Source organism: Xenopus tropicalis, chromosome 1 (assembly GCF_000004195.4).
Source record: "Xenopus tropicalis strain Nigerian chromosome 1, UCB_Xtro_10.0, whole genome shotgun sequence".
In the NCBI taxonomy this organism is placed as follows: Eukaryota; Metazoa; Chordata; class Amphibia; order Anura; family Pipidae; genus Xenopus; species Xenopus tropicalis.
In genome coordinates this window covers 79,303,993-79,319,230 of record NC_030677.2, presented here as the reverse complement: position 1 = coordinate 79,319,230, position 15,238 = coordinate 79,303,993, and the positions used below count along the sequence as shown (strand labels likewise).

The 15,238-nt window shown below is 36.9% G+C and overlaps 1 protein-coding gene across 1 annotated transcript; it reads left to right on the top strand.

Moving 5' to 3' along the window:
• The first annotated feature begins 3,299 nt into the window (after nt 1–3,299).
• On the top strand, nt 3,300–11,956 carry LOC100488166. Its single transcript, XM_002938626.2, has 5 exons — nt 3,300–3,414; nt 5,062–5,127; nt 6,627–6,680; nt 7,751–7,837; nt 8,774–11,956. Exons 1-5 carry the CDS (start codon nt 3,388–3,390, stop codon nt 10,229–10,231), a joined length of 1,692 nt encoding a protein of 563 aa, XP_002938672.2. The 5' UTR covers nt 3,300–3,387; the 3' UTR covers nt 10,232–11,956.
• Nucleotides 11,957–15,238: the final 3,282 nt, after the last annotated feature.

The window sequence follows — 15,238 nt, the reverse complement described above, 5'->3', positions numbered from 1 at the left end:
TCATACGGAGCAGTGGGGAGAGGACGCACAAAGTTTCTGCGTATCCGGTCCCTATTGCTCCGTATGTGGGCAATATTTCAGTGCGACTGGGTAGCATGCCGTCCCCAAATTTCTGCCACCGTAGGCCTGGGCCTTTGTGGCCTCGCCACTAATCTGGGCCTATGTGCTATGCCCAAAAAAAAGCCATATACATGCCTGTGCATTTTATCAATGGCAAGTATAGGGTTCCCTTGCACCTCAATACATAACAGAAGTACTAACATTAGGCACAGTGCAGAAACTATTGCAGTCAGACTCCATACAAAGGATTAGTGATAGCTCTAACTCCCCAGTGTTGTTACTGCCCTCAGATCACGTACACACCCATAAACATATATGCCTAGTTTATATCATAATGCAATGCAATGTTAACACTGCTTTAAAAAAGGGCATTGCTAAAAATGAGCAAATAATATTTGAAGCTTCCAATCATTTTACATGTGGATACATGTTACCTTGCCATTTGCATGCTGTACAAGTGCAAAAAAAAAAAACACAAGGTTGTTGTTGAAATACTGATTACATGTCAGATATGTACATATAAAGAGAAAACATTAGCCATTATAGCACAAATAAACCTGACTTGTTCCTGCTGTACATTGGTATGTTACAGAGCCGGACTGTACAAGTAGAGGTTCATAGGTTGTGTGTGGCCCCCATGAGATGTTTTATGGCAACCAGCCCGCTCAAAAACAATCATCATATTATTAATGTCGGCCCCCAAAAATATTGCATAGTGAATATTTGGCAGACTATTAGGGTAACAGCTGGACAACACTGGTGCACAGAATGTTGTTAGAAACACTTTAAAAACATACAGGCTGGTTGATTGGCTCCATATGAAACTGACCCTAATGTGTTTTGGGAAATAGCAGTATCTTCCATTAAAAATCCCAATGGCAAGGACTGATGTGAATAAAAAACTATGGGCCTGATTCACTAAAGTGCGATAAAAATTATCGCACGCTTTTTTGCGGTAAAAAAGACACGATAATTTGTGCGCGATTCACCATAGTATTATCGCGTGCGAAAAATCGCCATTTTCGCATGCGGTATTTCTCGCGCTAGTTTTACCGCATGCATTAATTTCTGTGCTGAAAAGAATACGATCGCATGATTCACTATAACTTTTGCGCGCTAAATATCGCATTCGGCTATGCGAAAATTAACACCTACTACAGGCAGGTGAAAAATTATAGAAAAGTACAGTAAATGTTTTTTTTGCAATAAAATATGGACTTACAGTGTTATTTATTCAAGTATGTGTCTTTTTACTCAATTTTACTCAAAATTAACACCTACTACAGGCAGGCGATAATTTTAGAAAAGTACAGTAAATTAGTTTTTTGCAATAAAATATGGACTTTGCAGTGTTATTTATTGAGGTCTGTGTTTCCCCTAGAGTGACGCAGCCGCCAGTTTGCAGCGAAATGTTCATTTTTAATACAGTAATTTCCGCAAGTATTGGCGTGTATGGCTAACATAGCGTGCGTTCATTTGCACGACTATTTATATTTGGCTACAAGTGATGAAATGTTTTGCCAGGCATGGATTCGCAGCGAATTTTTGGACATGCGTTGAATTTTTTCGCGGCGGATTTTTTCATGCGTTTCGCAAAACAATCCGCCAATGGCAAAACGCATGAAAAAATTTGCCACGCAAAAATTCAACGCGCATCCAAAAATTTATACAAGCGTCAAAAAATAGTCACAGCAACAATTTTTTTGCCCGCACAACATTTTTGCCATTTCGTGGATCTTTCGAAAGATTTGCTAATTTTTCACTAAAGATAACCAGAACACATTTGCTCATCACTAGTGGCTACTATTTATAAGCATCTACCATTTATATGATACCATTTATATGCTACCATTTATATGTGGCTAATATTTGTATACACCATTTATATGTGCGGCAATTTTTATACACTATTTCAATGCTACCATTCATATTCGGCGACTATTCGGGTGTGTAAATTAGCGCATGTACCGGCAAATACCGCATTGAAATAGTCTTTGCGAGTTAAATAACGCATGCAATATCGCGCGTAAAAAAGCGCAAGTATGCTTATAGTGAATCGTGCGAAAAATCGCCAAAATGAAGACGTGGTAAAATTTATAGCGCACGCTAAAAATAGCGCACATTTTATCGCACTTTAGTGAATCAGGCCCTATATATGTAAACCATCCTTTGAACTGAAAATATTATGGGACGAACTGCGTTCATGGCTCATCCTACCAACTACATCAATATTGCATCAACTTTTCCTCTGCTGCTTGCTTATTTATATACTCGTGTCTGGCCCTTCAGTGATGGTAGAGAGGACAGGGACTAATATATAAGTAATAATGGTGCACTGGTTTGTGTTTAGTTTAGGACCAACTTTTTGTTAACATACACTTCAGTATAACTCACATATTCCTTTAACTCATTTGTTCAGCAATATTTGTATGATAGCAGGTTTCACCTGAAGTCAGCCTGCACCAGAACTCTATTTGCAGATTCGGCCGAACTCCAAATCTAAAAACCATCTATCCAACACTATCTGTATTGGTTCTTATTTGGCTCCAGTTAAATTAGGCAGTTTTTCTCTCCTTGTCATATTTGTATAAACAGCAATATATTTTTTCCATTACAGTATTACTGTTATGTCTTTGTATTGCAATGCAGAAAAAACACACAAGCATGCATTACTCTCACTAAACAGAAACAGTCAATGCTAATAGTATTATTACTGATAATGAAAGATAAGGGAAACAGTAGTATTCAAGCTGTCTAACCCCTGCAGTGCCAAAGAGTTAAGCCAAGGATGTAGGAAGTACACTGCAAAATAGATTTTTTCATAAAAGGGGTTTACTGAAATGTTTCTCATTAAAAAAAAATGTGTAAACAACAGACACCCAGAACGTACTTTCTGGAACTGGCTTAGTATAAATTGGATGGCCCAGCCTAACAACAGATGGAGAAACGTGATTCCAAGTCCATGTGCTCTAAATCTAATAGGCCACAACTATTCCTGTCGGAAGATAATGCGGTTGGTGTGTTTTGTATCCTTACACCCATATTTTGCAAATCTCACCACCCAAAAAAATCCCATCCATTAACACATATTGAAGCTTGAAGTCTAAAAATATTTAAATCAGATGTTTGGATGCACTTTGGATGCACCAAACTTTTGCAATAGGGAAGATTTTCTAATTGTTTTGCACCACAGAAATTTTTCTGTTATGATGACTATGATTTCTGGGAGCTGCTGTCATAAATTTTCCTACAATAAAGAGAAACGGCTGATTGGCTATAAAAAAACTTAAATTTCTGAAGGCACACAGGCTGCATTTTCTGATCGACATGAATAGAAAAGATAAAACATATCAGGTAACAAATTATCTCTATACATATTTTTATACACAGTTTTAATTTCTGAATTAACTAATCATTTATACTGGTTTCATGTGTGGATTGTTCAAATCTTTTAGGCAGCCAAAGGCTTTATGGGTTAAATGTTCTACAGTTAGCAGTTTGCTGTATATATTATTTTATTGTATGTGTTTGGCTGCATAAATAACTATTTTGCACAGTATATTGCTAACTATCAATTGTTTGTGCATTCAGTTCTATAAGTTCTATGAATAGGTATTGAGTCCTATATTTTGCAAACATCTCAGTTGAAAAAATTTCAGCTGATTTCATTATATGTTGATATGCATAAATGTCACAGAAGAGCTGGGGGGGAATAAAATAATCCTTTACCATCATCCTACTATCATCATCAGTTAGTCTGAAAGCAAAAAGTGCACCTTAAAAAGAGGAACATAATTTGACCCCTTTGACCCATAAGACCTTTTTTGTAATGACTTTTTACATGTCAACTGAGTGCTTATGGGGGGAAGGGTGTCACCCAATAAGCAGGTTTTAAGAGGCAATATAATAAAAGTCACACTGGGTCTAGTAACCCATAGCTCAATCAGATGCTTGCTTTTAGTTAGCAAGTAAATGCTACCTACTGATTGGTTGTGTTGGATTGCTAGCCTTGGTGACATGTTCACACTTTTATTTCATTACCCATTTTGCAGATAAGGGCTGAAAAATTGCAGCCCTTAGAACCACCATGTACTAATCAGTTATCCTTTGCAGTGATGGTCAGCCAGAAGGGAGCCGTAGAACTCCCTAACCCCCTTGGATACCCAGGGCACCACAGCCACAACATTCTCAATGACATGCAGAATGCCAAAGCTAGGGTGCCCTGGTGGGAGCCAAAGGTGCAAGGAGATGCCCATGTGTCTTGTACTGTCCTGTATGCTGAAAAAGAAGGAAATTATGTGACAAAAGTATCACTTTAGTGCACACATACCAGTAATTATGCAGCAGAGTTAATTCTATATTGCATTGTCTACTAGAAAGTCCAAGATAAGGCATATGTGAGTCCTTACCATGCCCCCACAGTCCCAAGGGCACCCCCTGTAATGACAGGAAATGCTGATAGGTAGTTAAGCCACATAAGTTCTTTAGTACTGTTTTTAGGGTTTTATGTTTCACTTTTACTGTTGTGGTTCTTCTACAGCTCCCCTTCAATTATATTTTATACATTTTTGGTATAGAGAAAAAAAAACTTTTACCAAAAAGGAAACATTTTATTTCAATCATTTTTTATGTGTTTCTGCAATTGTTTTTTTTTTACTAAAAATGTAGGGGTCGTGTGCTCCAATGAAATCAGGCAGGAGGTTCTTTGTCATTTCAGCTTCAGGTTCATAGTAGGTGCCTTGTAGCTGATGTGCTCCTGCAAATATGGATGTACTACACTACTGTAGAGAAAAAGTTATGTTCTCCTCATTATGACAACATTTAGCAACGTACCATAAGGGTTTAACAGTTTAGGGACATTCACATCTCAAGGATTGTGCAAGGATTGTGGGTGAGCCCTAAGTAAATGTCTTTTTTGCTCATTTATTAAGATTGCCCTTCTTAGTCCACATAGCACTTGTAACTCAAATACAATTCTGACAGCTATGCATTCCTCCACAGAAGTATTCACAGATGAAGAAGACACTTGTCTGGTTGTGTTTTATCACTCAAGCATATAGTTTTCCTGTAAGTACAGAGTGCATAGATTTAATGCAAGCTTAGAAAGATGTCTGACCTGTATAAATAGCTTTTTTCATCTATCAGCTAAATGTAACCCTGACTGTCCAATGTAACCCTGACTGTCCAGATATGAGGGGGTGGGAATTTCGAGTGTCCATAGATTTATTAACATCAGCCAACATGTCAGTCTGAGTTATGTTAATCACATTTTCTTGGAAAGTTTCAAATAAAAAACCATCAAAACCCTCATCAGTTATAGAAAGGGTGTTTGTAGGAGAGAGATAGACAGAGTACCCTGGCTGTATGCACTACAGCTACGCAGTCATACTTTCCTAGTTTTTTTATTTGTATGCTTTATAACTGAGCCAGATGCATTATGTGGGCATTTCTTTTGAAATGCCCACCCGTTTGAATTGTAAAGGCTAATTTAAGCTATTAATAAAGCACTATTATACCTTACTCATTTCTCAGCTACCAAAACTTAACAATATGTATGTGTACAATTTAGATAGACAGTCAGTATCTGGAAATCCTTGTTATAAGCAATATATATTTTGTATCTTGAATGATGCGGTTTTCCACATACTGGGAAGTGCAAATGCATAATTGTAATTATAAAGAAAGTAAGAAAGATTTTACTTCTTTAGGTTTGGGATCAATCGAAAAACTCAACCAGAGTGTGGGCCCCTGCAGTCCTGCAGCAATTCATTAATCCTTGAAGGCTTTCATAATGAAAATATATGGGTCATTTACAAAGACCCCTGCAGAAATGCAAAAGTCAGTCCCTTAAGCTGGCCATACATGCCCCGATATTCGGTGCATGTATGGCAATTCGGCGAGTTGACAGATATTGCAAGAGGCTGCTGATATCGGTCGACTCGTCGATCGGCCAGGTTAAAAGATTTTGATTGGGCGCCATAGAAGGCGCCTGAGCAAAAACTGCCGTCAGGACTGAATCGGCAGAAGGAGGTTGAAATCCTATTGTTTCTACCTCCTTATCTGCCGTTTCAGCCCTGAACGTTAGTGGCGGATTTAACGATCTTCGCAAATCGTCACAAATCGGCACGTGTGTGGCCACCTTTAGTGTTCATGCAGAAAGCAGTTCTGTCCAGGGTCTGGCTGCATTTTGCACTTAATGACGGATAAAAAATCTGGAGCACAGAGTCCTGAAGAAATGTATTAATCATGGAAGGCAGAATGCAAAGTGCAAAAAACTGCATCTGTTTTTTGCACTGTGCACCCTGCATTCCACATCATAACTGACCCCACGTAGATTGTAATTAATCTGAACAAACCCAAGATAAATACACATTGATGGGAAAATAAATTTAGCAGATTTTAGGCAAGGTGTAAATTATTAAAAAAAAAGAAAAGAAAAACAAGTTTTCAAGAATTCTAAAAAATGGATCCCATACCACTACATGTATGTATTTTACAATTGTTTTTTTACAATTAAACACTAATAATGTTCTAAATAGAAGTTTGAATTATATTTTGTTTTTAAGACAAACCCTGTAAATACTGAAGATGAAAAGCCTTGCTGTGATGATAGACCACAGGTATGTATATAAGTAAGTCAAAGGAATCCATTACAGGGGGATGGCAATGGGAGCTGTGGTCCCTTAAAATTTTACTCCCAAGCACATTTTTTTAAACTTTTTGTTGACTTACATATTGCTGACGGTAGCGCTAATAATTTTGGACAACCAGGGTTTCCAGGATCTCAACACTACTCTGGCAGTTCAGCACATATAAACAATCTATTTGCTTATGCAAAGACTTGAGTATCAGTGTGCAGCACAACAGTGGGACATTTTAACTGGACCAGCACTACAAATACCCATGCAGTCTCACATCCCTAGGAGTGTGCCTTTCTCAAAAACAATGTATCAGTACTTAATATGGCCATCAGAATGCATGGGACCTGGGCTTTTCCTGATAATGGATATTACTGTAATTTGGACCTCAATGCCTTAATTGTACTAAAAACCAGTTAAACATTAATTAAACCCAATAGCATTATTTTGTCTCCAAAAAGGATTATTGATATCTTAGTTAGGATCAAGATCAAGTAGGTATTGTTTACTCAACACAGAGAAAAAAGGAAATCATTTAAAAATGTTTAATTATTTAATTAAAATGAAATCTACGGGAGATGGCCTTTCCATAATTTGGAGCTTTCTAGATAAGGGGTTTCCAGATAACGGATCCCTTATCTGTACTGATATAAGGGTTTCATGTTCTGTCATCAGTTTTTACTTTTGGGTGTTCAGTTTAGAAAAAAAGTAACTTGTACAGATTATGCTTAAGGTATAATAACTTCTACATAGCAACAAATCTTTCATTTTATTGTGAATTATCTTAATACCGGGTTGTTCTTTTTTATCAATTGTGCTTGGATGTGCAAAAAGGCACTTGAGAGCACTATTTAAAGTAGGCAGACTTTAATGGGTAAGGTATTTAAATGTAGGAATGACCTTCGATGCTTAATGCACCCAGACAATGTGCCTTCCTACATTTATTTTACGTTGTACAATATATATATATTTATATATATATATATATATATAGAGAGAGAGAAATAATATTTCTATTTTATACTTATTGCATGTTTCTTGTGTATTTTTAGCTAATTTACAAAGGCTATGATACCAAGCATGGATTAAATATCTTTGTATTCAAGTTCTTACCATGGAAGCAAGAGCCGACTACAGAGGTATAGTAAATTACTAATCTTTAGGGATTGTGATTGAAACTGACACTGTGGTATAGTCATTACTGGCAAATTAAGGAAAAACTGCTGCAGTTTGCTGTATTGCTAAACATTGGACCAATACACCCTATATTATGTAGTTATGTGGATAGGAACTCTTTTTCCTTTTTCTTTTTTGTTCTGACTTTACTTTGGAAATATTGGTATAATAATTATTCGTTTATCAATAATTTAATATTATAAATTGTTATGATGACCTACAGGTGCTCTCTGATTTGTCTTTAAGTAACAGATTTGTATGGAAGAAAATTATAACAAATATAATGGGAAATGTATTCTTAATAAAAGTTTCTAGCAAAGAAACCTTTAGGAGTGAAGAACAGAAACAAAGTAATAAAGCAACATCAATCAGTGCTTTACCCCGTACTAAATGGCAGATGGAAAAAAAAATTGTTCTATATAATATTTACGGTGGTTGCAGTTGAAATCAATTTTGTGGTTTAAGGATTATTTCAACGTAGTATTCAGTCAAAAAAAACTGTCAATTAAACAGTTTTAACAATTTTAAAGTGAGGCAGGTTGCACAAGTTGGCTCATAATCATTGCAGCTTGCCTTGTGAACCATAACTCACATTAACCTGTATGCAGGAACTTCATCATTTAACCTTAAGGCCCATAAAATTAAATAGATTTGGTCCCAACCAACCAGTGCAGTGGACACTCTGAATGTAAAACTTTTTGCTAAAAAAGAAAAAAAGGCTACATTTTGCCAGGTTCCCACCCAACAGCAGGTTAGAATAATAACTGAAAAAAAATGAGCATTGCAGTCTATAACTTGTAAAGCCAATGGATGACTTAGGAACTACATCAATTTTTTATTTTTGAATGAAAATAAAGGATGGTAAATATTTGACTCACTGTTTCATTTTATGCATTTAGAAAGAAGGAGGAATTGGTGGAGAAGGGCAAACAGACATTGGACTGGATCATACAACTGATATCATGGAAGAAGACACCAGAGAGACACAAATTAGTACAATATTTCCCCAAACTAAAGCAACAGAAGACACCAGTGAATCCCCAAAACTGATACTAGACACCAGTTCTCAAGACAAAGATGTTACACCAGAGCATGGTGATAGCACAGCATTGTTAGTCACTGAGCCAACATTAAAAAATACACATGATGAGCAAGCCACAATCAAGCATGAGAAAAACATATTAATAGAAAATGATTTTCAAAGTGAAGACTTTATAACAGAAATAGATGACAGAGAGATACAGATTAGTACAATATTTCCCCAAACTGTCACAACAGAAGAAACCAATACATTTCCGAAGGTGATATTTGACATCAGTTCTCAGGAGAAAGATGTCCCTCCAGAGCATGGTTATAGCACAGCATTGTTAGTCACTGAGCCAACATTAAAAACTACACATGATGAGCAGGCTTCACTCCCACATGAGAAACACATAGTAATAGACAATGTTGGGTTTGTTACAGATTTTACAAGTGAATACTATATAACACGAGTTGAGGACAGAGAGACACAGATTAGTACAATAATTCCCCAAACTGTCACAACAGAAGGAACCAATAAATTCCCAAAGGAGGTGATATATGATATCAGTTCTCAGGATCAAGTAGCTACTCAAGAGTATAGTTATACAGCAGAATCTGATGTCACTGAGGCAGCAGCAGGAGAAACTAAATCAGATAAGGGTGTCAATTACCACTTGGAAACTGGCATCAGTTCTAAGGATCAAGGTGTCTCCATTTCTACATTTGGTGATACAGTAGGATATCATGGGACTGAAATTCCACCAAAAATACAAAGGCAGCAAGAAACAAACACAGACAGCACAAAATTAACAATAAATAAAGAAAAAGGTGCACCTGGTTTCATAAGAGAGGATAGTGGTTACATACAGATCCCACATAACCACACTTACTATTCAACTGGAGAAAAAAATAGTTTGTACCCGTCTGAGGGGAACACTCAAAATTTCACAGATTGCATTAAATATGGACATCTTTGCAAGAACCTAAAACCTACAAAGAAACTATCTTTAAATTTAGAAGGTGATTGTCATACTAGCCTTTTGGGATGTGGCCAAAAAGGAAACAGACAGAAGAACAAGAAAGGCAATAATCCAAAAGCAAATCCAGGTCATAAAGCTACCGTTTTAGGAAAAGACGGCACTGGAAAAAATCATGACATGGTGAAAGAAAAAGATAACAAAAGAATACACAACATTTTCAGGACTATTATATTTGGCAAAAGGCAGAGACAACAAAAGTTGAAATGTCGTGGTTTACATCAAAATTCAAAAAATAGTCATTCATCTGAAAGCAGCAGTGAAAGCAATAGTGATAGTCGCCAAATCTGTAGCTGAAAACTGAAATTAAAGACAAATTACATTTATTACCAGTGAATCCAATCTTGTGCAGTATATATATGTGTGTAAAGTTAAGTAGCATACGCTGTTTTACTGTCATGGGCTAATGGGGGCCATATAAACACTGGGTGTAGACTTGCCCTCTTGTGACCAAGTCTACTGGCCTACTGGCACATTTAGAGGGCCCAAGCAGTACCCTTTCCAACTAAAATCTCATCAGATCTTCTTTTATCTTCCAGATGGTAAATCCTTATTCATTATAGTCAGCAGCTGGCAGGACTTCACAGGTCTTCAGTGCAGGGCTGCTGCTGCCATAAGGCCAGTTGAGAAACCTTTCTGACAAAAATAAGTGCAGGGAGGGTGGCATCAACTTAGCCTCCTCATGGCAGCAAGGTCCCCTGAGATTGGGCTGCCTCTGTGTGATATTATCAGTAGCCTGAGGCAGGGGCACTTTAGTAATAAAAACTTGAAGATTGAAGTTACCATTCTTGCTGGAATGGGGAGAAGGCATTTCAGCAATAGCGTGTTCCACCCTATTGAAGGATCACATTGTACCTGTCTTGAATTGCCAATGATTATAACTGCATATGTAGAATTACCAGACTTAGTGCCTACTGCCTCTTCATTTCCAATTAATATCCGCTTCATTTGCTGTAAGGTATGGTAAGGTTTATGAATTATAAGAATCTGTCAGGGTTATATTAAGAAGCAAAGGTTCCATTTTTAACAGGGAGTTTGTCTCTTCCAGTGTAGTAGAGCTAAATAACACTTTCACTTTCTCTACCAGTCTTTCCCTTACCCACCCCATGTTTACTTTTTTTGTGTTGGAGTGGGTCTGTGGATGCTCTCTGTACTAGTATAGGCAAATTTCTATTTTAAGAAATAGAAATTAGTTACCAGAGGAGGATTTTTGTTGACCCTTTCATCTTGTTCCAAATTGCTGCCTAAGTTAAGGTTCTCCGCTTTCCCCATGGCTGGAGCAGGACTGATCTCTCTATCCAACACTTATAATCCCAAAGGAGAAAGGTAAGGGGGGAAGAGGTGGGTGACATAAGGTACCCTATACGACACATTAAGTCTGACTAGGCCAATCACTTCTGTGGTCAGATTGAGTAAAGATCCACTTTTTGGCAATTTGCCCAAATAAATGCATGGCTGCAGCGCTGCCTCAGGGGTCCTAGCTGTCCCTCGCTCCCCCTGCATGTAGCTTTTTAATGTCAGAGGGGGCCACATTGCTAGTGCAATAGCGTTCTCTGCATTACAAGAGCCAAAATAATGATTTAACTTGTCCGGTGCTGCCACCTGAGGCAAGTGTCTCAACTCCTGTATTGCTGTTGGTGGACTTTTACAGTATTTTGCAGATTATCACCACCACATCAGAAAATCAGATCTTTGGTTTTGTTTTTTAACTTGTATGTAACTGTTTCAAACTAATTGCTGATTGGTTACTATGGGAAAAATCACAGAGTGATATTTATCTGCACTGTTAGTTAAATTATCTAACACCAACCCCAAATACTGTTTATTCTGTGTGTGCTAAATACTACATGGCTTGTGCTATTCCAGTGTACCACTGGTGAGTGTTGGAGGATTCTGAATGATGCCTACAAACTTTCCCTTAATATTGACAGCTGCTTGTATACTAGAACACATACTTAACTGTTCACATCTAGTATAAATAAATCTAAAGCAACTGGACTTGTATGGGAAGTCCTCAGCATATATACTCTTCCACTAATCGGATTAGTGGAAGAGTAATATGCTGAGGACTTCCCATACCAGTCAGTTGAAATGAAGAAACTGCTTGGATGAGTAGTGAAATTTCTTCAATGATTACTTAACAAGTCCAGTTGGTTTAGATTTATTTATGCTAGATATACCATGACCTGGATGAATGGAAATCTTCATAGTCATATTAACTGTTCACTGTTTGTAAAAGAATCAAAAAGTTTTAAGGGCAAAACTGTGGAAGTCTAATTGCCACATCACTATATACAGTCGGCATTGTGATTTCCAGAACTAGGAAGGGTAGCATTGGTCAGAAGCAGCTAAACCACCAGTAGTGTTGTCTCCATCATGTCCTAGGGATTAAATATGGATGGAAATACGTCAGCAAGAATGTATGAGAACAGGATATTTTATTTTACAGATCTGATGTCCAGTTAATGTTGCTCTTCTTCAACTTGCTAAACTATTAATTTTACCTTCTTAAACTTGTATGTGCCACCTAATGGAATAAATCAATATATGCTTACATATATATTTATGATTTGATGGCTAACACTCTTTATATATATTAATCTTTATAATTTTTGTAGGGGGTGGGGTAACCATGGGACTTTATATATGGGATTCTGAGGTGGCTTTCAGAAGTAATTGTGTGTTTGTAGTTAACTGTAGCTACTGTAGACACCACCATATTTATATATACTTTGGTTTAGGAACAGGCAGCTATGAACTGTTCCAGTCCTTCCCCAAACAGCATAAGAAAGAACAACACAGTACAGGGCAGCGACTACCATTACCCCCTATGGGTTATATACAGAGCAGCTGTTTAGTTGCATGAATGCACTTGACCTCTTTTCACACAAATAACTGCAGGTAGAACACTAGTCAGACTGGTAACAATGGTGCAGGTGCGGTGGGAACATGAATACAGCTTCATCTTACCAACATGATGTAAAATGAAGGAATATAGTGGATGTATTTTTGTCCTACGAGTCACTAATTGTTGTGCTTGTCGCTTCTATAGCAAATGTATGAAGAAGCTGAGCCAACCCCTGTTTTTCTCTTTTTTGACACAAGTTGAACTACCTTGTCATTGTACTAACCGAAAAACGTGTAAAATGGAAATGTATAGCCTGTTGGCACCATCAAGTGGACAAATTATGTATAGCACTCATTTATTGGTGTGGGAGTTGGTTTCTAATTAGTATTTTGTAATTTTTGATATGGTAAAAAAAAAACATACAAATACAGCCTAACTTTTCACCATGATATTAGTGAAAATAAATGTACTTGGGTTTGAAGTCACATGTCTCTAAAGTCATATTTTAAACCAGGTAAAAGTTCATTTAGCAAAGTCTGAACTGGAATACAAAATAGGCCATGGGATTCCAAGTACACAAAGATTCAAACAGCCCCCCACAGCTAAGTCAGAATCTAGCCAAGAGAAAACTAGGGTTGCCACCTTTTCTGGAAAAAAAATATAGGGCTTCCTATATTTTTAGGTATCTACCCTATTAATAACATTGGCAGCAAGTATCATATTTACCGGTTGGCTGCTCTAGAGACAGTTTCAGGATGTTGGGAGGTTAGTGGAAAGTAGTTTTGCAACAGCTGGAAATCTTAAGGTTGTTTTGCCTTATTCAGTTATGAAGAAAAAATTAATGTGGTTTCAAAAAATTAATAGTGGTTTCAACTAGGGCTTATTTCTCTGCCAAAACTGATGAAATAGATCATCTTGATTTATGTAGGGGGCAAGTGAACTGCAATAAACAACAGACTGATATATAAATATGAATAATATCTGCTTCCCACATGTCTTCGTCACTTGATAAAAATGTAGCCAGTATAATTCACCAGGGACACAGAGTGAGGCAAACAGAAAATGGAACAAAACACTGGTATTATGACACATTATCATAAATAGTGTTTTCTTCTACTATGTATCTATTCTGGCCCATGTAGGTGCTTGCTTTGCTGCACACTACTGCAACACAGGTAGCCTAGTGGTTCACCAGCCACTGCTTTATGTTAACCAGAGGGGCTTATACTGAGTGGGCTCTGGGATATTGTCATTATTAAAAGCCACACACAAAGTGGTTTCCATAGCACTTTGTTCTTACTAGAAAGGCAAATTTACCCCAGTGCAGTGATTACTAGCAAGCAATCAGAAATATGCTACAGTCACTGCCTGTACTGCAAGCAGGTGGGTTAGTAATCAGTGTAAAGTAAAATGCAGCTTTATCACAGGTTTTAACAGAGTTAAAAGGAAATCTGTTTTAAAATCTTGAATTTTTTGATTACAATTGAGTTTAACTTTGAGATTACTTTCCTATAATTTGGAATTTTCCAAATAACGGGTTTCTGGATAATGGATCCCATACTTATACATTGTTCATGCTGTCTCTGTCATTTAGGGTAAAAACACAAACTCATGACCAATTTCCAACATGTGTAATAATGAAGGGATATCTATTGCATATAAAATTGGAGCAAATTAGATAAGGATACTATCATAAAAGATGTGTGCAACAAGTACAGGTATGGGATCCCTTATCTGGAAACCCATTATCCAAAAAGCTTTGCATTCCAGGAAGGCCATCTGCATAGAATCAATGTTAAGCAATCTAAATTTTAAAAATGATTTCCATTTTCTCTGTAAAAATAAAACAGTACCTTATACTTGATGGTAACTAATAGGGACGCACTATTTTTGGATCAGGCCAAACTCCAAATCATTTGTGAAAGATTCAGCCGAACATAGAACCAAATCCTAATTTGCATATGCAAACATAGCCTTATAAAAAGCCAAGTTTATAAAAATGTGTGCCAATTAAGCCATAGTATGCCATTTAAAATCACAAGTAAGTAAAGCTGAGAAAACAGTGTTGCGTGCCACAACATTTTGCACAACTTTTTACAACAGAAGATGTTTGCTGGCTGTGACAAACTGATTACTATTCATGAGATTAACACACTCAAAAGGCAACAACAAAACTTTATAAATATACTATTTACCACAGTTTTTTAGGCATCAAATATTTTTCACATCAGGAAATCAGGAAATGTCATTCAGAACACTCATATACCATCTGCTTTTGAAAAGAGCACTCACTAGAGGTCACTGTTACGCTCAAATTATATACTAATAGAAATCTTTTTTTTTCTCTTTTTTTTAACAATTTCGGATAAATGTGCTGATTGCAGAAGTAATCAGCACAGTAGAGGGTTAAAGAAATAGGAAAACCTAATTCACTAGGGGGCTGATTTACTAACCCA